The sequence below is a fragment of the Anomaloglossus baeobatrachus genome, chromosome 5, assembly GCF_048569485.1.
Source record: "Anomaloglossus baeobatrachus isolate aAnoBae1 chromosome 5, aAnoBae1.hap1, whole genome shotgun sequence".
NCBI lineage: Eukaryota > Metazoa > Chordata > Amphibia > Anura > Aromobatidae > Anomaloglossus > Anomaloglossus baeobatrachus.
In genome coordinates, this window is record NC_134357.1 from 247,862,626 (window position 1) to 247,886,901 (window position 24,276).

General features: G+C 48.7%; 1 protein-coding gene across 5 annotated transcripts; it reads right to left on the reverse strand.

The window, feature by feature from the left end:
* Positions 1-852: 852 nt before the first annotated feature.
* On the reverse strand, positions 853-24,269 carry LOC142311152 (uncharacterized). Of its 5 annotated transcripts, none has more exons than XM_075349323.1 (10): positions 24,208-24,269; positions 23,743-23,793; positions 23,579-23,669; positions 8,784-8,860; positions 5,599-5,704; positions 3,543-3,582; positions 3,383-3,445; positions 3,124-3,314; positions 2,754-2,946; positions 853-1,636 (listed from the first exon to the last, which is right to left on the reverse strand). In XM_075349323.1, exons 2-10 carry the CDS (start codon positions 23,773-23,775, stop codon positions 967-969), a joined length of 1,464 nt encoding a protein of 487 aa, XP_075205438.1. In that variant the 5' UTR covers positions 23,776-23,793; positions 24,208-24,269; the 3' UTR covers positions 853-966. The 5 variants fall into 5 exon arrangements, with proteins under 5 accessions (XP_075205438.1, XP_075205435.1, XP_075205436.1 ...); XM_075349320.1 differs by having other exon boundaries at positions 3,383-3,448; XM_075349321.1 differs by lacking the exon at positions 24,208-24,269 and adding an exon at positions 24,026-24,201 and having other exon boundaries at positions 3,383-3,448.
* Positions 24,270-24,276: the final 7 nt, after the last annotated feature.

The window sequence follows — 24,276 nt, forward strand, 5'->3', positions numbered from 1 at the left end:
ATGCGGGCCAGTGTACGCGCCGCCATCTTGGATTATGGAGGGGGGATTGGGGGTTGGGGGGGGCACTTTAGCAACACCGGGGAGGAGATTTATCCCCCAGCTGACATGTTTGATCATGCCAGGTGGGAGATAAATCATTTTTTACCGGCGCTATCATTTACTGTAACGTGATCATCGGTATACGGTGTATACCGGTGATCACGTGATCGGGGACTGGAAAAAACGGCTTGAATCATGATCTCCAGGGTCTCAGCTACCCCCGGTAGCTGAAACCCCGGAGATTTTCCGTCGCTGGGGGGGGCGCTACAGGCTTTTTTCGGCATGCCGTCTCAAAGCGTCGGTACAGAACAAGTTCCCTGTTTTTCTGACGTCTTGAGACGTTAGGCCGTCTTTATGAGGTTAAACATTCTCTCTCTCATTCTGCCATTTGGCAAACATAAATAATTTTGGTTTCTAACTGACCTAAAATGAGAAAGGATTATTCTTCTTTCATGTCAGGTAGTGAGAACATCATGCATAGGTGTCTTATAGATAGTGTATGTAAACTTCTGCTTCCAACTGTAAGAGCTATTAGTACAGTAGTGGACAAACGCTTTAAAAAAAGTTTGTAATATGTTTTATTTTTTCCCCCTTTGTTTTACTTACCTTTCTCTTTTTTAAAATAAATAAATCCTTTTAAAAATAATTGTGACTCAAAATTAAAAGTAAAGCTAAATATTTAAAAATGCGCAACATATCACCAAATTGATCATTAAACATGCTAGATATAGGCACAGCAACACTCTCTCTCCAGAGTATTACAATGTGTCTGATTTTCCACGGGATGTTTGATGCAAATATAAAACAAACTGGCAGGTTTAAAATAAAAGTTTTATTGTTTAGATTCCATGTTTTAAACTCTTGTTATATATTATATATATTTATCTATTTTAAACAAACTGTATATTCTGTATCTTCACTTTGTTTTCAGTAGTCCAAAAATGAGCTGTCACCTTCTGTGTCTATGCTGGCCTGGCTTGAAGGCGTCTGTGAAGAGCGAGATAGGGGGCTTCGGTATGGAGATTCTATAGGGGAATGCGGCTGACTAGGAGCGGCACACAATATGGATGGGTCTGAAGAACTGTGCTGATGGTCAGAAGGAATATAACTTGATGTTGGGGAATGTCTGGAGGAACGGGCATGAGAGGTTTCATAAGGATAGTAGTGGGGGTAAGCAGGTGCGTATGTGGATTGGGAAGTATGGTCTTCTGGTGTGCAAGAGTAGTTGTTAGAGGGGTACGAAGAAGCCTGCTGGTCTAGAGAATGCATCTGCAGCAACTCCATAATCTTCATTCTAAAAGCCCACTTCTTCTCTGGAGAAAATCTTTTAGTCACAGCCATGATATACATGTAGAAGTGATAGTCTGCATCTTTCTCCAGCTCTTGATGCTCCCTGCCAACCCCATGGGAGATTACAGGAGCATTCAGAGTGGAATTGGACTTCTTCTGCCTTCTCCTTTTTGGGGGCTGTTCTAGGTGAGGACTGTCCATTATTGGTACAGTAGGTGTAGCTCCTGACTCTGGGGTTACAAATGAGGCAAACGATTTGGACTCCAACTTTTTGCCTTGCGTCTTATCTCGAAGGTTTCCAGAAAGGCTATAAAAAGAAGCAAAAACACATTAGTGTTTCCCACTATTATAAACAGGGTCCTTAAAAGGGGTTTTCCATCTGAGATTATCATCATTAAAAAGAGATACTCTTCGGGTTCTCTCCACCAGTAGAATAGAATAGAGGTGGGCAATTAGTTTTTCCAAAAAAAACTATTTAACATAAGGCTTCAGGAGGAGGTTATTGTTATTTTCTATAGATATCCATTTGTATCCCTTAATATTGAGCAGAATAAAGGATGTAGACTTGCTGCCACAGATAATACACGTTACCATAGAGCTGATTGTGGAACGTGTATTCGTACCTGTAGCAGATAATCAAAACCATATCATTTACTGCTTTTTAGAAAATGTATAAACCAAAGGCTCCTGTAACTCAGCCTTAAATAGTCATATATGAACCTTGATTGGCTGCAATCCTTACTATATTCTCTCCCATGGTCTCTATCCTGGTCATGTTCTCAGCCTTTATCTTTGTTTCTGTCCCAACCCCCCCCTCTTTCTTTCACCTGCTCTATTGCCCAAATTCATCAAGATCGGCTATGTTCACAGCAATCTTGATGAAGGGGCATGTTGGAGTTAAAGGAGACTAATTCATTAAGACGTACTGTATGTGCCTCTTAAATGAATCAGAAGTGTCTCACAAGTGGTGTGTGCCTTGCCAGTGACAAGAGTAAGATTAATGGTGTAAAGAACAGTGCTGCTTGTCATTAGACGACTGGTGACGTCATGGCCATGGCCCACCCCAACGCCACCAATTTTGAGAAAAAATACCAAAAGTTGCATAATTTTTGTATAACTTTTTTGCACAAAAACCGTAAGGTTTTTCAAAGGAACTTATACCAGAATTCAGGCATGATTGCTTTGATGAATTGGGGCCCATGTCTTGTTGCCATTTCCATTTGGTTCTTCAATGTAATGCGCACCCCTGCGTGTAACGGTCAAGTCACAGCTGGCACTGAACTGCTGCGATACATTTGATTTCCAGGCCTTTGGCATGTCCTGGTCCGGATCAAGGCAGCAAAAAGGTACACAAGTGCACTGCGGCCACAATTTGCCCAGGTCCTTTCTAGATATATAGAATAAAAAAAGAAAACAAAACTTGCCAATCCCCCGACTTCTGCTTCCAAACTTGTCTGCGCGCCTCCAAAACAGGCTTTAAGAAATGGAGCTGGCGAAAATACAAGTATGTTTTCCTCTTTACTGCCGGTCCGCCACTCTTCTCTGCTTTCCTCTGCTGCTGTAGCTCCCGCCTATAGCAGTCCTTCAGAGAACGCCATCTTGTTTGAAGGTCTTTCACTGTTACAAATGTGGAATAAACTGATGAAAGCATTATATTATGCTTAGTACTACTACCATGGACCAGAAGCAACCAGAAAATGGAAGAAAGATGGCCTATGATGCAGACAGTAATGTCACCCAGGAACTGTTGAGATCTTTGTGAAGGACACGAGCAACACATCTGCTTGTACTTACATCGCCGGTCTTTGGTTTTGGCATGCAAGTCCTCCCAGTCCTCAGTCACTTCCTGACACACGCTCTCCCATGCGTGGGACCTCTTTAGCCGGTCCATGTAATTGGGGTCCCTGGCGTCCCAGATGGCAGGCTGATGGGACACTGCGGTTATGAGACTGTTTACTTCAATATAACCTCGATTATCTGACATCCTGAAAAAAGAAAGACATGGTTACATCACATGTAAATCGATATTTGACATGGAGAAACCATGGCTTACCTGACTGAGGGCGGTCTTTTTCGCGTGTGTGAGAAGGTGCTGGCTCTGCCGTTACTGCTTTTCCTGCTAAGAAAAATGATATGACAGTCAGTTTGGTAATGGTTAATGGTCAGGGGTAAAGATATGGCTCATATGACTGGTCGGCCCAAGAATTACATACTTTTTAACGCCGTGTGAATGAGTCCCGGGCAGGTCCGATACTACAGTAAATGATAAGAAAGAATGTTTAATTCGAGTGGTAAAGCCTCCAATGGTCATTTATAGCAGAGGTTTCTGTAAGAACAGTTCTGGTATAAGCACGGCCATTCTTTTCTATAGAACTCTGTCCTCTATTAAATGGCTCCTAAATGCTCTCTATTAATATGTCTAGACACCCATAGGTTCCCAAGACAGGTGATATGCCCCAGTAATGAGGGCAAACCCCTGCAGAGAATGCCCCATTCCCACCTACAGAAGTCTCTGCCCAGTGCAAGTTGTCATGTGCTAAAATAACGTCCCTTTAAGACATGGCAGGCCCATTTATCATTGTGTTTTATTGTTGAGCTGAGATCATTGCCTAAAGTTACACCAAAATATGACACCAGGCAAAGGTCAAATTGTGGCTCCATCATGCCTAATTAGATCATTTTAAAGTGAGTCTGTCAGTATAAAATGACTGTTCAAACCAAGCACATGCGAACACTTGGAGTGGCCGAGTGCACTTTACGCTCCATGTTTTCCATCTATCCCCGTCCCCTCTCTTCCTTGATTGACAGTTCTGTCAAAGATAGAAAATAAATAGGTGGCAAGTTGCCCTGAACTGCTCATCCACGCCAAGGGTGCACCACTGCCTGCTCTCGGTTTGAACAGTCATTTGATGCTGACAAACTCCCTATGAGTAATCCGTGGCCCAATAATTTGCACACTGAAGATAATCTGTTCTGATATATAGTGGTCCTTAATATAGGAGGTTTATCTAGAAATCAGCTTAGGTTCTGTTCACTTCTGCGTCAGGGTTACGGGACAGCAGTACTGAAACTATTATACAACGACCTCCATCAGAAAGATTAGGAACGCATCAATACTGTGTCTTCTGTCAAACCTGTAGGAATATGCAGCAAAGGTGTCCAATGTAGATGTGAACAAAGCTGTAGTGCGTAAATCTTCATGACTATATCAAGGGGTTGTCCAAGATTTACATTTCTTTCTAACGAGAGAGATTACTTAGTGGATTTGTCACCCGATTTCACAATATGAACTGCCAGCATTAAGGAGATCTCCTATACCTAGTCAAGTAGGTGTACTTACTCTGAATATCCTTATATTAAATTGTACTGAGCGCAGGGAGGAGGGACACTGAGGAGCTGACAATCAGGTTGGATGGGCAGAGATTAAGTTTAAACTTTCTCAAAGTATTATACAGCCATTTTGATTTGGATTTTAAAAGAAAATGCACCAGCCTCCTCAGGTCACAAGATCTATTTAATATTGTAGGTCACTTGTATGTGAAATCTGGTGATAACTCAACTTTAAAGGCGTTGTCCACTACTTGGAGAACCCCTTCTCATCCCCTTGTTCGTCCTCATAACAATAAATAAGCCTATTTCACCTATGGTGCGGCCCCTTTTCCATCAATGACTGAAGCCGCGTTTCTGGGGCCCACGTGACACTGTTATGACACATGGGGCCCAAGACCTATCAGTGCTTCCTTTCCTCCGCCTTCAGACTTTTGAGCAGGATGTGAGGGCTGCGCTGACTTCCTGCTCAAATGTCCAAAGGCGGAGGGAAGGAAGCTTGCGTGTCACAAGGGCTCCACAAACGCGACTTCAGTCATCGCTGGATCCACGGCCGCACCAGAGGGGAGTAAAGGCTTATTTATTTGTATGTGGGCAAACAAGGGAAATGAGAAGGGGTGGTCCAAGTAGTGGACAACCCGTTTGAGCCTCCTTGTTTCGGAGGAAATCAAAGCCAACTTTTTCCTTGTAACATTTCTCCTGCTATCTGAGGACCTGAATCTTATGGCTTCCCATTAGTCTTTGATGGCCATCAGCAGAATAATTCTTCTCCTGTGGGAACCAAAGACTAGGCATGATGAAATCTAATATGCCTCATACTACTTTCTGGCCTCCTGATGCCAATGTAGGTCATGTCGTAGATGAGGTTAAGTAAAATGTGACCCTAATATAGTGAGTGAAGGGGTACATTGAAATGATATCTGTTTAGTTGTCATTCCTCACCAGGGCTCAAATCTATAGGGACTTCCTCTTCCTTATTATCCATGTAAGAGCGGTCTCCATCAGTCATTGGATCAGTGTTGACTAAAACAATATTCAATCTTTCCTCCTAAAAATAAAAATACACGAATAAACTCCAATTGATATCTTGGTAATCATCTTAATGGAAAATGTAAAAAAGAAAACTGGGAATCATTTGTTGAATAGACCTAACCAAGTCCTCCTCCGGGTTTCCAGAATATTTTTACCACAACCAAGATCTATAAAAGGTAACCGTACTTTCAAATAACTATTCAGAATAAGCTGTCAGGTATATACATGAAGAATAACAACATTTCTGGTCATTATATCTTGTGTCCTGCAAATCTATCAGATTGCCTCTCTGTAGGTTCTGTTTCTTAATTAGCAATTGACTCAGAGCTGGTGGGAGGTTACTAGCTGCTAGGACGTCTTGCATACACACTATATCACCCCTCCTAATGAAGCCAAGCCTTGTGAAACGTGCGTCGTGGCCTCTGCCCCTGCCACCTGCTTTGGTTGTACGCCTGCTGTTTGTCATGTTCCAACGTAACAATGTATTTATCTGATTATGGCTGTTTAGGAGCGTAGCACATGTGGAGTGACTAGATTGATGTATTTATTTATTTTCTTCACCCTCCCTCCTCCAGCCTATGCTTTTGTATTTACATTGTAGCTTTGGATCAGCAGGTTTTGTCGCCATCTGGTGGTGTTTTATGGTGCAGCTGCGTCTGGCAACCTTTTTCAGCATGGTTGCTTTCACTGTCTGTCATTTTTTTACTATAATTATTATCAATTAAATTTTTGTATTTGATTATTGACTGTTCTGGTTCCTCCTTTTTCAGCGTTTCCTCATTTCTATATATTTTTTTATTTGGGGGTTTCACTGGAGTTTTTAGTTTTCTGCTTGGTTTTTGGGACCTCCCATTCTTGTGGGAATTTTTGTAGTTTAGCACACAGTTAGGGTTGCCTGCCCATTTTACCAAGAACACAGACAGAAACAGCAGCAACATAGGGGACATTACACAACAGCACTGAGCAGTGTAGATGTGAGTCCTGCTCTATATTGAGGTAACAGACCCATTAGGCTGCATTTATACGGAAAGCTTATTCTGAACAAGCGTTCTTAGGAACACCTGTTTCATGATAGTCTTTCAGTGTAAACAGTCTGCCAATCAGCAGATGAACGACCAAAATGTTCCTTTGTTGGGAGAAATTGTTTTTAAACTTTCCTGAAAATGATCACTCAGCAGAGCATCATCCAGTGTAATGCAGTGTTGTGCAGCTGAGAACAATGGCAGCCTATGTGCACAGAATTATCTATTTTGCTGCATGCCCATGATCAGTGTTCATTGTGTTTTGGACACTGAGTGTTTTCCCTGCATCCACAATGCTGGGCGTTGTACAGTACAAACACAGTGGATGGGATTTATAGAAATCCCATGCCCACCGCTTGTTTTTCCTGTTGCGGAAACTGACACACGGTGCGGATTTCCGAGCCACAGCAAGTCAATTTATTGCTGCAGAGCGGGCGCGTGTTCTCCACAGGGAGTAAGACCACAACAATTCGAAGACTGATCGTGGGCATAGGCAGCTGCGATCTCCTGCAGAGAGCACTCGTGACCCCGCAGGGGAGAACACAGCATGTCCGGGTCATGGGCACATACCCTTAGGCTATGTATCCACGTGTGTGCGCTCTGCACCACAGCGTAACGTCACTGCATGTTCGCTTCAGAGCGCAGCTGAAAAGCTCCGTTCTGAAACTTTGGTGCCTGCAGAATTCGTGCGCTCTCTATGCAGCCTCTCCTATAGACAGAGCAGGGGCTGCATGCAAAGGGCACGAAAGAAGTGACATGTTGCTTTTTAGAACGCAGCGTTTTGGCAGCATGCAAATCTCTGCATTCTAAAATGCAATGTGGGCATGGATTATGCACAATCTTCATAGATTGTGCTGGGGACACAGGACGCATGCCTTTACACTGCAGTGCAATAACACCGCGTAACTGCATGCAAATACGCAACGTGGGTACAAAGCCTTACAGTTTGCTCAGTGTGCATCCTCCATCTGTGTAAAAAGACTATTAATTGACCACTGATTAGTATATATTTATTGATTTATGACTGTTCAGTGCCACTAGTCACTTTGTGTAAATGGACCCTTAGAAAACACATCCTAATCTTTCTGTGTCTGCCTTCGCCTAGTTTAACACTCTGGTCCTCACTCCTCCTTCCTTATATATAACCCGACGCCTCCCTGTGGCAACCCGACGCCTCCCTGTGGCAACCCGACGCCTCCCTGTGGCAACCCGACGCCTCCCTGTGGCAACCCGACGCCTCCCTGTGGCAACAGTCTGATTTTGTCTTGAGAAAAACAGATGTGAGCTATTTTTCAGAGAGGATGATGAATTCAGAGGGCAAGTAGAAGGGGGAGATTTCGCAAAATAAGCAAAAGGCAAAGATTTTTGCAGGTGCAGAGGTGACCTGACCCAACACCTGTCACTTAGCTCAGCTTCATCAATAGTATGGTATTGGTATATAATATTTACACTATTGCCCCTGATAAAGCTGAGCTAAGTGACACGCGTTGGGTCAGGTTTCCTCTGCAGCTTGTCTTGCTGTATAGGGATTCTGCATCACTTATACTGAATGCCTGGTTTGATTTACATCCATATGCTTATATGGTCTTGATATGGGTCAGATCTCTTCTATATTCTATCTTGCATCATTATATTCTATATTTGGTGTAACCTTCCTCCATATACTCATATGGTTTAATATTCAATTACTGGTTTATCTTTGAATTTTGGTAGCAGGAGTGTGGATAAATTCTCCCTATAATTATATGTGCTTTAATAAGAACTTTTCTGCTGTCATACGGCAAGGTTCATACTACTATATATTTAATGTATTAGGGTGCAAAGGGGACCTTTGGTGACTATTGTGGTGTTAATATATGCATGTTTTCATATGTTTTTAATTGTGCACTAATACAATTATTGGAATTTTATTTACTGAGTGCCACATGTTGTCAAGCGCTTTTTCTCTAGTGTATGTTGCCATTGCTTGACAGTTGTGCACCCTGGTATTTATTGACACTATTATTGTGGCTGTGCATCCTCCCTCTTCTCTATATATCCAACATTCACAGGTGCATGTAGACGCCACTTTACCTCTCTCTCTGGCTTTAAGCCATGTGCGTACCGGAGCCTCAGCCGTCTCTCTGGTGGATTTCGGTCACTGGATCCATCTGCAGGAGTCAATACAATGCATTGCTTCACTACTTCTCATCTTCATGTGGGAAAAGGATGAAATTTGCAATCTGCTGTGGAACTATGATGTTTGCCTGGGAGAGGTCAGGACTCAGTAGAGAGAAGCTGATGACCATTGGTTTATAGTGGCATATTACTAAGGAGGTTGGTGGCCACTGAAGGTAGGGTTAGACATGACGGCTTGGTGGTCTGTCTGCATGCACACTCCTGGGATGGGTAGGAAGGGGTTACTAGGCCACACATTACACTGCTTGTAGGTCAGAACGCATATGGGACCTGACAGGTTCCCTTTAAAATCAGTAAGAGTTTGGAATTTCTGTGATTGTAATAAGCCTTTATGTGGTTGTGTGGACAGAATAAGGGTCTTTAACTAACAAATAGGAGGTCCGTTCTTTGGTCCAGCATTAGTCACTTAAAATATGAACAGATCTCAGAAGCAGGAAAAAATATTCCTAAAGGGAACCGTTGGTCATTAGGATTTACTAGAAGATATACCAAGCGCTTGATCAGCCTCCTAATACGCTCTAATGATGGCTGTATTAGCCCTCAATGATAAGTGAACGGGTTAAAACACCTGCATGATTGACATCCCCGCATGTGAGGTGGAAAAGATGGACGACATGTTCTCATTCTCTAGCACACACAGGGATGGCACATACCACTGGTGATGTGCCCCTACACAGGGAGGGCCTGGACTAGCCAAGTGACCACAGGCAGAGAGAGCAGGGACGATTAATCTTCCTTATTACACACATTTAGCATCTGGGGCTAATACAAGCATCATTACAGAGGGTATTAGGGGGATATAGAGCTGCTTATATTCAGGGTAAATCCTGATGACAGGTTCCCTATAAGATTTTTTCCCCCTGGTGCTGCGATCTGTTCCCTTTTTAGGTGAATAATGAGGCACCGCTGAGGTACAGTGTGACTGGAGCCTAATATTGGCTAGTGATGCCCCCTGCTGGCTATAACATTCCCTAATGTCTGCGCTGGCAGGAGACAGCGGTGGAAGAGGACGCTGGCAAAGGAGGACGCTGGCGGAGGAGGACGCTGGCAGCCATCTGGGATCAGAACTTACGGAACCCTTAAAAAAAACCTTTATTTAAAGGGGTGGTTCACTCATTTTTTTTATTTTCTGTAGGAGTTCTACTTACCATTCTAGGCGTTTTCTCCATTGGCTTCTGTTTCCATTTCTGGCACTGAGCGGCGCTATCCTGCACGCTCAGTGCCTGTCACATGACCCCCTGGAGCTGTGGCCGCCAGCATCCTCTTACGTCCCGGCAAGTTCCGGGCTCTCAAACTTGACGGGTACGTCAGAGGAGGCTGGCACCACTCAGATTGAGTGACAGGGCTGTGGGCGGTGACTACCGCACATCACAGCCCAGCATCGAGGGGAGAAGCCGGAGGACGCCAGTGTGGAGCCGGCTAAGCGTCCTGCAGATGGTGAGGCACGGGGCGCCAGTGTGCAGTACAGGGGGGGGTTCTTCAGCTGAAATCCCCCCCTGCACGTAAGTATGTGCTCACACTCTCCACCCGGCCGCTCTGCTGCGAAGGAGAGCGGCCAGTGTCGGGCAGTCTGATCATGGGCTCCTCCCAGCAGCACTGCAGGATGCAGCAAGACACTGACAGGCATGTCACCGCTGTGCTCTGCCACCTGTCCTGCTGCATGGGACCAACTGTCTACACTCTGTCACCTGCACAGAAGTCACAGAGTGGAGACAGTTGGTGACAGAGCACCTCTGCCCCCCCCTCTCTTCTTTCCCCACTCTCTTCTCTCCCCCCACTCTTCTCCCCCCTCTTCTCTGCCCCCCTCTTATCCCTCTCCCCCCTCTTTTCCCGCTCTCTCTCTTTTCCCTCCCCTTCTCTCTTCTCCCCCCTCCTCTCTCTTCTCCCCTCCTCTCCCCCCCTCGCTCTCTTTTCCTCCCCCCCTCGCTCTCTTTTTCCTCCCCCCCGCTCGCTCTCTTTTCCTCCCCCCCGCTCGCGCTTTTCCTCCCCCCCGCTCGCTCTCTTTTCCTCCCCCCCCGCTCGCTCTCTTTTCCTCCCACCCCGCTCGCTCTCTTTTCCTCCCCCCCCCGCTCGCTCTCTTTTCCTCCCCCCCCCGCTCGCTCTCTTTTCCTCTCCCCCCGCTCGCTCTCTTTTCCTCCCCCCCCGCTCGCTCTCTTTTCCTCCCCCCCCGCTCGCTCTCTTTTCCTCCCCCCCCGCTCGCTCTCTTTTCCTCCCCCCCGCTCGCTCTCTTTTCCTCCCCCCCGCTCTCTTTTCCTCCCCCCCGCTCTCTTTTCCTCCCCCCCGCTCGCTCTCTTTTCCCTCCCCTTCTCTCTTCTCCCCCCTCCTCTCTCTTCTCCCCTCCTCTCCCCCCCTCGCTCTCTTTTCCTCCCCCCCTCGCTCTCTTTTTCCTCCCCCCCGCTCGCTCGCTTTTCCTCCCCCCCGCTCGCTCTCTTTTCCTCCCCCCCGCTCGCTCTCTTTTCCTCCCCCCCGCTCGCTCTCTTTTCCTCCCCCCCGCTCGCTCTCTTTTCCTCCCCCCCGCTCGCTCTCTTTTCCTCCCCCCCGCTCGCTCTCTTTTCCTCCCACCCCGCTCGCTCTCTTTTCCTCCCACCCCGCTCGCTCTCTTTTCCTCCCACCCCGCTCGCTCTCTTTTCCTCCCACCCCGCTCGCTCTCTTTTCCTCCCACCCCGCTCGCTCTCTTTTCCTCCCACCCCGCTCGCTCTCTTTTCCTCCCCCCCCGCTCGCTCTCTTTTCCTCCCCCCCCCGCTCGCTCTCTTTTCCTCCCCCCCGCTCGCTCTCTTTTCCTCCCCCCGCTCGCTCTCTTTTCCTCCCCCCGCTCGCTCTCTTTTCCTCCCCCCCGCTCTCTTTTCCTCCCCCCCGCTCTCTTTTCCTCCCCCCCGCTCTCTTTTCCTCCCCCCCGCTCGCTCTCTTTTCCTCCTTCCCGCTCGCTCTCTTTTCCTCCTTCCCGCTCGCTCTCTTTTCCTCCTTCCCGCTCGCTCTCTTTTCCTCCTTCCCGCTCGCTCTCTTTTCCTCCTTCCCGCTCGCTCTCTTTTCCTCCTTCCCGCTCGCTCTCTTTTCCTCCTTCCCGCTCGCTCTCTTTTCCTCCTTCCCGCTCGCTCTCTTTTCCTCCTTCCCGCTCGCTCTCTCTTCCTCCTTCCCGCTCGCTCTCTCTTCCTCCTTCCCGCTCGCTCTCTCTTTTCCCTCGCTCTCTCCTGGCATGGTCAGTACAGAAATCTCTCCAACGTGGAGGGGTGAGAGGGAGTAATAAACATGGAGTCCCTACTGTGTCTGTGTATTTATTTAATTTTTATTTTTATTTACTTTTAATAAAGTATTTTTCTCTGTGTGATGTCTTTTTTTCTTAAACCCTTTGCTGGAGATTCTTAATGGCCAGGTCAAACTTGGCCTGACATTAAGAATCTCGGGCTTTATACCAGCTGTTAAAACATAGCTGGTATTAACCCCTTATTACCCAGCGTGCCACCTGCCACCAGGGCCACTGGAAGAGTTGGATACAGTGCCTGAAGATGGCGCTTCTATGAAAGCGCCATTTTCTGGAGCAGCTGTGGACTGCAATTCTCAGTGGGGGGCCCAGAAAGTATGGGCACCCTGCACTGCGGATTCCAATCCCCAGCTGCCTAGTTGTACCTGGCTGGACTCAAAAATTCGGCAAAGGAAAAAAAAGGGCTTCTCTATATTTTTGGTTCCCAGCCGGGTACAACTAGGCAGCTGGGGGTTGGGAGCAGCCCGTAGCTGCCTGCTGTACCTGGCTAGCATACAAAAAGATGGCGAAGCCCACGTCATTTTCTTAAAAAAGTTTTCAGGGAAAAAACCTTTATAAACAAAAAATGCTTCCCTGGATTTCTATTGCCAGTGAAAGTAACAGCAAGCAGCGGGGGCTAGCAGCCAGTAGCTGCTTTGGTTACCCTTAGAAAATGCAGCGTGAGCCCACAAACAATGTGATTTTTTGTGTTTTTTTATTTTTAATGAATTTTTTTTAAAAAAAAAAATCAGCATGGGCTTCGCCCATCGAGCACCAGAGCATTTTACTGCTCATTCATCCCAAGTAATCAGATGACTCCAGTGTCGGCCGATTACTTGTTCTGTGTCCCCCTGCATCCATCGCAGCGTGTACGGGCTGTGAGGTCACCTGAGTTCAGTCCAGCACTGGAGTCAGCTGATCTGAACTCAGCTGAACTCCAGCCCGCACACGCTATGATGGATGCAGGGGGACACAGAACAAGTAAGGTCTAAGCCACACGGCGAGAAAAACAGTGCGAGTGGAGTGCGATAAAACATCGCATTCCACTCGGACCAATATTAGCCTGTGTGTCAGCACACATGAGTGATTATTTTCTCAGCCCTAATTGGACCGAGAAAACAATAGCAGCATGCTGCAACTGTAATGCAAGACTCTCTCTTTTACCCATTCAAGTGTATGGGGTGAGAGAAAAATCACACTGCACTTGCGGTACATCGGTGGACTACGGAGGAGAGAGGGAGAGAAATCCCTCCCACCCCTCAGTGCTGGCCCACCCCTCGAGTGCTGGACCGCCCCCTCGCAGCTGAGGTCTGCTCGCACAGTCGGACCTCAGTAGCAGGGACACACGCATGACACTCAGCTCTGCTGTACTGAGCGTGAGCAGAGTGTAATGCGAGGGGATCGCAGTAATCCCCGTGTGGCCCCAGCCTAGAGAGATGAATGAATAGAGGGCTGGATAGATAGATAGAAAGATGATAAAGACATATATAATGTCCCACCCCCATGCATATTCTAATCTGGCACCCTTTTGTGACTTTCATGTGGCATTAAGGTGCTTAGTCTTGTATTTAGCCAAAAATAAATAATAATAAAAAAAAAAATGACATGTGGTCCCCCTATCTTTTGTAGCCAGCTAGGGTAAAGCAAACTGCTGCAGCCTGCTAACCACAGCTGGCAGCTTCACCTTGGCTGGTAATCCAAAACAGAGGGCACCCCACGCTGTTATTTTAAATTAAATAATTTAAAACAAAAAACACGGGGTCCCCCGAAATTGGATCACCAGCCAAGGTAAAGCGGACAGCTGTGGTCTGTCTGGTATTCTCAGACTAGGGAGGTTCACCATTATTGGACACTCCCCAGCCTAAAAATAGCAGGCAGCAGCCGCCCCAGAAGTAGCGCATCTATTAGATGCACCAGTCCTGGTGCTTTTCCCAGCTCATCCCGTTGCCCTGGTGCGGTGGCAAACGGGGTAATATATGGGGTTACTACCAGATGTGTAATGTCACCTGGCATCAAGCCCTGGAGTTAGTGATGTCAGGCGTGTATCAGATACCCGACATCACAAACCCAGGCAGTAATAAAAAAAAAAAAATAGACAACAAGAAGGGAATTTTGTTTACTTACCGTAAATTCCTTTTCTTCTAGCTCCAATTGGGAGACCCAGACAATTGGGTGTATAGGCTATGCCTCCGGAGGCCGCACAAAGTATTACACTAAAAGTGTAAAGCCCCTCCCCTTCTGCCTATACACCCCCCGTGCTCCCACGGGCTCCTCTGTTTTGGTGCAAAAGCAAGAAGGAGGAAAAAAAATTATAAACTGGTTTAAAGTAAATTCAATCCGAAGGAATATCGGAGAACTGAAACCATTCAACATGAACAACATGTGTACACAAAAAAACAGGGGCGGGTGCTGGGTCTCCCAATTGGAGCTAGAAGAAAAGGAATTTACGGTAAGTAAACAAAAATCCCTTCTTCTTTGTCGCTCCATTGGGAGACCCAGACAATTGGGACGTCCAAAAGCAGTCCCTGGGTGGGTAAATAATACCTCATAATAGAGCCGTAACGGCTCCGTCCTACAGGTGGGCAACCGCCGCCTGAAGGACTCGCCTACCTAGGCTGGCATCTGCCGAAGCATAGGTATGCACCTGATAGTGTTTCGTGAAAGTGTGCAGGCTCGACCAGGTAGCCGCCTGACACACCTGCTGAGCCGTAGCCTGGTGCCTCAAAGCCCAGGACGCACCCACGGCTCTGGTAGAATGGGCCTTCAGCCCTGAGGGAACCGGAAGCCCAGCAGAACGGTAAGCTTCGAGAATTGGTTCCTTGATCCACCGAGCCAGGGTTGATTTGGAAGCCTGTGACCCTTTACGCTGGCCAGCGACAAGGACAAAGAGTGCATCCGAGCGGCGCAGGGGCGCCGTACGAGAAATGTAGAGTCTGAGTGCTCTCACCAGATCTAACAAGTGCAAATCCTTTTCACATTGGTGAACTGGATGAGGACAAAAAGAGGGTAAGGAGATATCCTGATTGAGATGAAAGGGGGATACCACCTTAGGGAGAAATTCCGGAACCGGACGCAGAACCACCTTGTCCTGGTGAAACACCAGGAAGGGGGCTTTGCATGACAGAGCTGCCAGCTCAGACACTCTCCGAAGTGAAGTGACTGCTACTAGGAAAACCACTTTCTGCGAAAGGCGTGCGAGAGAAATATCCCTCATTGGCTCGAACGGTGGTTTCTGAAGAACCATCAGCACCCTGTTCAGATCCCAGGGTTCCAACGGACGTTTGTAAGGAGGAACGATGTGACAAACCCCCTGCAGAAACATGCGTACCTGTGGAAGTCTGGCCAGGCGCTTCTGAAAAAACACAGAGAGCGCAGAGACTTGTCCCTTAAGGGAGCCGAGTGACAAACCCTTTTCCAATCTGGACTGAAGAAAGGACAGGAAAGGGGGCAAGGCAAATGGCCAGGGAGAAAAACCCCGAGCAGAGCACCACGACAGGAATATTTTCCACGTCCTGTGGTAAATCTTGGCGGACGTTGGTTTCCTAGCCTGTCTCATAGTGGTAATGGCCTCCTGGGATAATCCTGAAGACGCTAAGATCCAGGACTCAATGGCCACACAGTCAGGTTGAGGGCCGCAGAATTCAGATGGAAAAACGGCCCTTGAGACAGCAAGTCTGGTCGGTCTGGTAGTGCCCACGGTTGGCCGACCGTGAGATGCCACAGATCAGGGTACCACGACCTCCTCGGCCAGTCTGGGGCGACGAGGGATGGGCGCGGCGGCAGTCGGCCCTGATCTTGCGTAACACTCTGGGCAACAGTGCCAGCGGAGGAAACACATAAGGGAGTTGAAACTGCGACCAATCTTTAACTAAGGCGTCTGCCGCTAGAGCTCTGTGATCGTGAGAACGTGCCATGAATGCCGTGACCTTGTTGTTGTGCCGGGACGCCATTAGGTCGACGTCCGGCATCCCCCAGCGGCAACAGATCTCCTGAAACACGTCCGGGTGAAGGGACCATTCCCCTGCGTCCATGCCCTGGCGACTGAGAAAATCTGCTTCCCAGTTTTCCACGCCTGGGATGTGAACTGCGGAGATGGTGGAGGCCGTGGCTTCCACCCACATCAAAATCCGCCGGACTTCCTGGAAGGCTTGCCGACTGCGTGTTCCTCCTTGGTGGTTGATGTAAGCCACCGCTGTGGAGTTGTCCGACTGAATTCGGATCTGCTTGCCTTCCAGCCACTGCTGGAACGCTTTCAGGGCAAGATACACTGCCCTGATCTCCAGAACATTGATCTGAAGTGAGGACTCTTGCTGGGTCCACGTACCCTGAGCCCTGTGGTGGAGAAAAACTGCTCCCCACCCTGACAGACTCGCGTCCGTCGTGACCACCGCCCAGGATGGGGGTAGGAAGGATTTCCCCTTCGATAATGAAGTGGGAAGAAGCCACCACCGAAGGGAAGCTTTGGTTGCCTGAGAGAGGGAGACGTTCCTGTCGAGGGACGTCGGCTTCCTGTCCCATTTGCGTAGGATGTCCCATTGAAGAGGACGCAGGTGAAACTGCGCGAAAGGGACTGCCTCCATTGCTGCCACCATCTTCCCCAGGAAGTGCATGAGGCGCCTCAAGGGGTGCGACTGACCTTGAAGGAGAGATTGCACCCCCGTCTGTAGTGAACGCTGCTTGTTCAGCGGAAGCTTCACTATCGCTGAGAGGGTATGAAACTCCATGCCAAGATATATGTCAGCGATTGGGCCGGTGTCAGATTTGACTTTGGAAAATTGATGATCCACCCGAAACTCTGGAGAGTCTCCAGAGTAGCGGTGAGGCTGTGCTGGCATGCCTCTTGAGAGGGAGCCTTGACCAGCAGATCGTCTAAGTAAGGGATCACTGAGTGTCCCTGAGAGTGGAGGACCGCGACTACTGTAGCCATGACCTTGGTGAAAACCCGTGGGGCTGTCGCCAGGCCGAACGGCAGTGCCACGAACTGAAGGTGTTCGTCTCCTATGGCGAAGCGCAGAAAGCACTGATGCTCTGGAGCAATCGGAACGTGGAGATAAGCATCTTTGATATCGATCGATGCAAGGAAATCTCCTTGAGACATTGAGGCGATGACGGAGCGGAGGGATTCCATCCGGAACCGCCTGGTCTTTACGTGTTTGTTGAGCAGTTTTAGGTCCAGGACAGGACGGAAAGACCCGTCCTTCTTTGGAACCACGAACAAGTTGGAGTAAAAACCGTGACCCTGTTGCTGAAGAGGAACAGGGACCACCACTCCTTCTGCCTTCAGAGTGCCCAGCGCCTGCAGAAGAGCATCGGCTCGCTCGGGAGGCGGAGATGTCCTGAAGAATCGAGTTGGAGGATGAGAGCTGAACTCTATCCTGTAACCGTGAGACAGAATGTCTCTCACCCAACGGTCTTTTACCTGTGGCAGCCAGGTGTCGCAAAAGCGGGAGAGCCTGCCACCGACCGAGGATGCGGTGTGAAGCGGCCGTAAGTCATGAGGAAGCCGCCTTGGTAGCAGCACCTCCGGCGGTCTTTTTAGGGTGTGACTTAGACCGCCATGAATCGGAGTTCCTCTGATCCTTCTGAGGCCTTTTGGACGAGGAGAATTGGGACCTGCCCGCACCCCGAAAGGACCGAAACCTCGACTGTCCCCTCCTCTGTTGGGGTAAGTTTGGTTTGGCCTGGGGTAAGGATGTTTCCTTTCCCTTGGATTGCTTGATGATTTCATCCAATCTCTCACCAAACAAACGGTCGCCAGAAAATGGCAAACCGGTTAAGCACTTTTTGGAAGCCGAATCTGCCTTCCATTCCCGTAGCCACAAGGCCCTGCGTATTGCAACCGAATTGTCGGCTGCAACCGCCGTACGGCTCGCAGAGTCCAGGACAGCATTAATAGCGTAGGACGCAAATGCCGACGTTTGAGATGTTATGGAAGCCACTTGCGGCGCAGACGTACGTGTGAGTGCGTCAATTTGCGCTTGACCCGCTGAGATAGCTTGGAGTGCCCATACGGCTGCGAATGCTGGAGCAAAAGACGCGCCGATAGCTTCATAGATGGATTTCAACCAGAGCTCCATCTGTCTGTCAGTGGCATCCTTGAGTGAAGCCCCATCTTCAACTGCCACTATGGATCTAGCCGCCAGTCTGGAGATTGGAGGATCCACCTTGGGACACCGAGTCCAGCCCTTGACCACGTCAGGGGGGAAGGGATAACGTGTATCCTTAAGGCGCTTAGAAAAACGCTTATCTGGACAAGCCCGGTGTTTCTGGACTGCCTCTCTGAAGTCAGAGTGGTCTAGAAACATACTCGTTGTACGCTTGGGGAACCTGAAACGGAATTTCTCCTGCTGAGAAGCAGACTCCTCTACTGGAGGAGCTGAGGGAGAAATATCCAACATTTGATTTATGGACGCGATAAGATCATTCACTATGGCGTCCCCATCAGGAGTATCAAGGTTGAGAGCGGCCTCAGGATCAGAATCCTGATCTGCTACCTCCGCTTCATCATACAGAGAGTCCTCTCGCTGAGACCCTGAACAATGTGATGATGTCGAGGGAATTTCCCAGCGAGCTCGCTTAGGCGGTCTGGGACTGCGGTCCGTGTCAGAGACCTCACCCTGGGATCTATGAGACACCCCGGGAGGACATGGTTGTTCCAACTGAGGGGAACCAGGGGGCAATGATTCCACAGTGCCCATGGTCTGAGATACCGGTCTGGACTGCAAAGCTTCTAGTATCTTAGCCATAGTCTCAGACAGCCTTTCAGTAAAAACTGTAAACTCCGTCCCTGTCACCTGGACAGTGTTAGCAGGTGGTTCCCCCTGGGCCACCCTTAGCAGAGGCTCCGGCTGAGTAAGTGCCACAGGGGCCGAGCAGTGCACACAATGAGGGTCAGTGGAACCTGCCGGTAGTGAAGCCGTACATGCGGCGCAGGCAGCATAGTAAGCCTGTGTTTTGGCACCCCTGCTTCTTGTGGGCGCCATGCTGTTGTCTCCCCTGAGCAACCCAGGAGGGTATATAGCCAAAAATCAACCGTGCACTATACAGTGTAAAGTATAGCCTATAATCATATAATCTATAAGTACACTTCTGCACAAGTGGGGCCAGCACCAGAGGTGCTGCTTACCGGCCGCTCAAAGCGGTTGTGTGGCCACCAGAATCCCTGCCTGGGTCTCCCAGAGCTTGTCTCCCCTCTCCAGCGTCAGAAGAGCTGACAGGAATGGCTGCCGGCGTCCTGAGGAGAGGAGGGGGCCGTGGGCGTGCCCTAGAAAGTGCGGGAAACTGGTGCCCCACTGTGCACAGTGAGGGAGGTGGAGTATGCAAAGCATGCTCCAGCCCTCAGTGCTGACATTCTGTACAGCGTCCCGCCCTTCCCCTGACTGGCAGGCCTGGGGGCGGGAAGAGAATGAGACTAGGCCGCAAAAGCCGGGGACTAGAGTTATAAGCGCGGCCGCCGTATAAGCGCGGTCGGCGCGGATGTCCCCGGCGCACTAACAGTCCCAGCCGCGCCGCATGTATAACAATGGCAGCGGCGGTCAGCGCGGTAGTCCCCAATACACTACACACCCAGCCACGCTGCAGCGTGTGATGGCACAATTGCGGTCAGCGCCGCGGTCCCCGGCGCACTAACACACCCAGCAATGCTGAAGTGTTTCTGTGCGCGGTCCCCCACGGGGACACAGAGTACCTCAAAGTAGCAGGGCCATGTCCCTGACGATACTCGGCTCCATTATCCAGCAGAGTCCCCAGGGGCTGTGGATGGAGCACGGTCTCAGTGCCTGGAGACCGATTAGGATCCCACTTCACCCAGAGCCCTAAATGGGATGGGGAAGGAAAACAGCATGTGGGCTCCAGCCTCCGTACCCCCAATGGATACCTCAACCTTAACAACACCGCCGACAAGAGTGGGGTGAGAAGGGAGCATGCTGGGGGCCCTGTTATGGGCCCTCTTTTCTTCCATCCGACATAGTCACCAGCTGCTGCTGACTAATCTGTGGAGCTATGCGTGCATGTCTGCCTCCTTCGCACAAAGCAAAAAACTGAGGAGCCCGTGGGAGCACGGGGGGTGTATAGGCAGTAGGGGAGGGGCTTTACACTTTTAGTGTAATACTTTGTGCGGCCTCCGGAGGCATAGCCTATACACCCAATTGTCTGGGTCTCCCAATGGAGCGACAAAGAAACACATTTTTATTTGAAAAAACACTCCCCAACACATTCCCTCTTTCACCAATTTATTAGAAAGAAAAACAAATCCAGGTCTGGTGTAATACAAGGGGGTCCCACGACGATCCATACCATAGTCAATGTCCCAGTCAATGAAGAACAGAATGTTCCCTATTTGCTGGGAGAGCCGTGCAGTGACCTGAGCTAACATCAATAGGTCAAGCCCAGGTCACTGCAGGGCATGACGAGTGCTGCTATCAGGAGGTTAGCGAGGCATATTACCTGCGATGATCGCTGAACTCCTGACAGCAGCGCTGTCACCGAGTTCAATGACCGCCGCCTTCACAAACCAAGTATCGCGAGCGGCCCGTGACGTCACCACTAGTCACAGTCTCGGGTCGACAGCGAGAGGTGATGTGACAAGCGGCGGGCATAGAAGGCAGTGACGACCGCTGACGTCAGGAGGGCAGGACTTCATCACCGTAGGTAATGAACTTACTAACCTCCTGACGGTAGCGCTTGTCATCCCCGCGGCTGCTGACACTGCAGTGCGGGCCGCAGCTGACACTGCTGAGCGGGCAGCCGCGGGGCTGGGGCTGGAGCGGGACACTGACTGCACGGGCACCCGACGGAAGGCACACAAAGTGTTTCTGCGTTGCTTCCGGGAATTTTGTGGACCCATTGACTTGTATTGAGTCACGGTTCGTTATTACGGAACAGAATAGGACATGTTCCATAATAACGGAGCGGACATACGGCATCCGATGTTTTTTTTTTTTGTAGGATCGGATGCACATGGAAGTGCTACCGTGTACCATCCGATCCTACACAAAAGACATTGAAAAGATGGTCCTGTCTGTGGGGCCGCAAAAAAACAGGAACTGACCAGGACAAACGGAACGGTCATGTGAATGAGCCCACCTGCAGCCATTGCAGCGTGTGCGGGCTGTGAGATCAGGAGTCAGCTGACTCCAGTGCCGGCCGATAAATTCTGTGTCCCGCTGCAGAAGGATCCGGTAAAATAACGGTTGCATGCGCTGCACATTTAATCCACAGGATCCAGTCATATGCGGTTTGCGGATGATACGGACGACACACAGACTAGGCAAGAGGGAAAAAAGCAATCTCATCACCCCGTCACTTTTTTTCCCCCAATTATTTTTTTCACATGTTGCGCCGGCTAATAATCATAATTTCTGTACACACTCACACACACTTTCTTCCCCTGGTTGTGCAGAGCTGGCAGCTTCAGATGTCTCTGTGTGATTGCTCTCAGTGCATCCACACAGGGAAGAGGCAGGGAGGAGGCTTTGGGTGGAGAGGAGAGTGGGTGTATTAGACACAGTGGGTGTGTTAGATAAGCTAGACACCGCCCTAGAGCCACAAAGAATTCTGGGACTTGTAGGAACTGAACACAGGAAGTCAGAGGAGAGATTAACCCCATCAGAGCTGGAGCCAGCAATGAGCATGTGCTGCTAGTGCACAATAAAAGGTAATTTTGCTGAAAAAACATAATAGATGTGTTGAGGGGCACATATTAGCAAGATTTATCTGGGGAAAAAAAAAATCAGTTTTGGTAACTGGACAACTTCTTTAAATTTAGATTAAAATTAGATATCCCACATACAAACAAATCACACACAAAAATACATAGAAATACACAGAGAAAAGGTGCTGCAGTGCAGAGCGGGATTGGTCAGATGCCCTCAAACTTTTCCCTACCTTGCCGCAGAGGTTGGCACCCTAGAAGAACGTAGTGGCGCCCCTGCTCAACGTCGGCTCGCCCTCCTCTCCCTGCACTAGATTAGAGTGCAGCTAGTCTGGGATAGGAGTGCACAGATGATAGTCACTGCACTGCAGTTATAATCAAAAAATGCAAGTCAAAAACTGTCAGGATTATAGCCTATAGACAATTTTGACAATCAATGAATAGAGCTGTGACCCTACATAGAATAGGCTGATGTGGTATCCACTCTTTATGATAAAAAGAATGCCTTTAAGGGACAAATAGTCCACCAGAAAAACGATGGGTCATAAAAGTGCAATAGTGCTATATATATATATCAAAGGAAGCCTTAAAGTGCACACTGATATGTAAACTCTCCACTCAATTGATATAATAGCAGCATATGATTTATACAGATCTTTAAAGTGCTGTGCATGCAGTAGCAGTTATTTCTGTTGTGCCAATGACAGCACCACTTAATGTGAGTCAGATCTTTTGCTGTGATATAAATACAGCTTTGATCAGGCTCCTATACAGCAAGTATACACAAATATACAAATACCCAGCATTCAAAGAGATCTGGAATGACAAGATGCACCCCACTGCAAGCCAATTCACAGCAGGAAACGGAACTACAATATAATCAATATACTATTTCCACTGGCTAAAGTGATACTTAGCTTTAGCGCAGATTTTGAACAAATCACCAGTCAGTCACACTTCAGCCAAATCGCTGGTGACCAAGAGAAAGGCTTGGCTCAGGAACCGCTTGCCCGACGCGTTTTCCCATGGCTCAGAATCCCGCCAGGTCTCTTCAGGGGCTCCCACAATAGGGTACAGGAGACTGGCCACAATCTGCCGTTCTGCCCCGATCCTAGTCACCGCTTCTGTATTTAGCATGCTACTGCATGCACAGCACTTTAAAGATCTGTATAAATCATATGCTGCTATTATATCAATTGAGTGGAGAGTTTACATATCAGTGTGCATAGCACTTGAAGGCTTCCTTTGATTATATAGCACTATTGCACTTTATGACCCATAATTTTTCTGGTGGACTATTTGTCCCTTAAAGGCATTCTTTTTATCATAAAGAGTGGATACCACATCAGCCTTTTCTATGGAGGGTCACAGCTCTATTTATTGATTGTCAAAATTGTCTATAGGTTATAATTTTGACAGTTTTTGACTTGCATTTTTTTATTATAACTGCAGTGCAGTGACTCGTCTGTGCACTCCTATCCCAGACTAGCTGCACTCTAATCTAGTGCAGGGAGAGGAGGGCGAGCCGACATTGAGCAGGGGCGCCACTACGTTCTTCTAGGGTCCCAACCTCCGCGGCACGGTAGGGAAAAGTTTGAGGGCATCTAACCAATCCCGCTCTGCACTGCAGCACCTTTTCTCGGTGTATTTCTATGTATTTTTGTGTGTGATTTGTTTGTATGTGGGATATCTAATTTTAATCTAAATTTAAATAAAGGTTTAAGGGTTTTTTCACGGTTTTCTGTTCTAATCATCCCTTAATGATAACAATTTTTTACGGTTTTTCTCATCATTACTTACGGAGGCTGATGTCTGCAGGGATCTCCTCCTCCTTAATCTTCACACACATGATCTCTCCATCCTCGACCTGCATATGTATCTGAACGCCACCCTGTTAGAAATGACACAATCTTATTACCCAGTGTAATAAATGTCAGTAGATCCAGAAGATCTGTCCGGTCTACCTGAGGATCCGCTGTGTGCATAGTGCAGTCCATCTGATGGAAGCGGTGGTCCTGAAATGGTAAAACACACACATGAAGGGGCGGCTTCTCATGGCGGCCAATGTCTGCTGCCAGTGTATGGGACAGTGTGAGAACACTAGTGGGACATCACTATACCCTACCCACAGCAGCCCTGCCATTAGTGGGCACCACTGATGCTGAAAAGGAGGACATCCCAAGAATCTGTGTCCTTCCTGACCAAACTGGCTGACACCAGGGAACAACAGAATGCATTCCCACCTACTTCATATGGAAATACGTGCAGCCTCCGGCATCTCCAGCCCTATGGTGCTGGCGTCACTATTGACAGGTTACACTCGTAGTCACAGCACCTGCCCCCTCCGGCACTGCAGTCCTTGTGGCGGCCATATAATAAGCTCCCCTGCAGGACTGACAGCGGGACAGCTCCATCAGACCGGCACTTACTCAGCGCAGACTCATCTTCCCGTTTACTTCCGCAACCAGCCGCCCCCCCTCCTTTTTTTTTAGGAACTT

Coding starts and splice junctions, on each gene's coding strand:
- LOC142311152 (XM_075349320.1), bottom strand. CDS start 23,775: ATGGACTGCACTATGCACACAGCGGATCCTCAG. Junction 23,670..23,742: donor TGCACACAGCGGATCCTCAG/GTAGACCGGACA, acceptor CATTTCTAACAG/GGTGGCGTTCAGATACATAT. Junction 3,315..3,382: donor AAAAGACCGCCCTCAGTCAG/GTAAGCCATGGT, acceptor TTCTTTTTTCAG/GATGTCAGATAATCGAGGTT.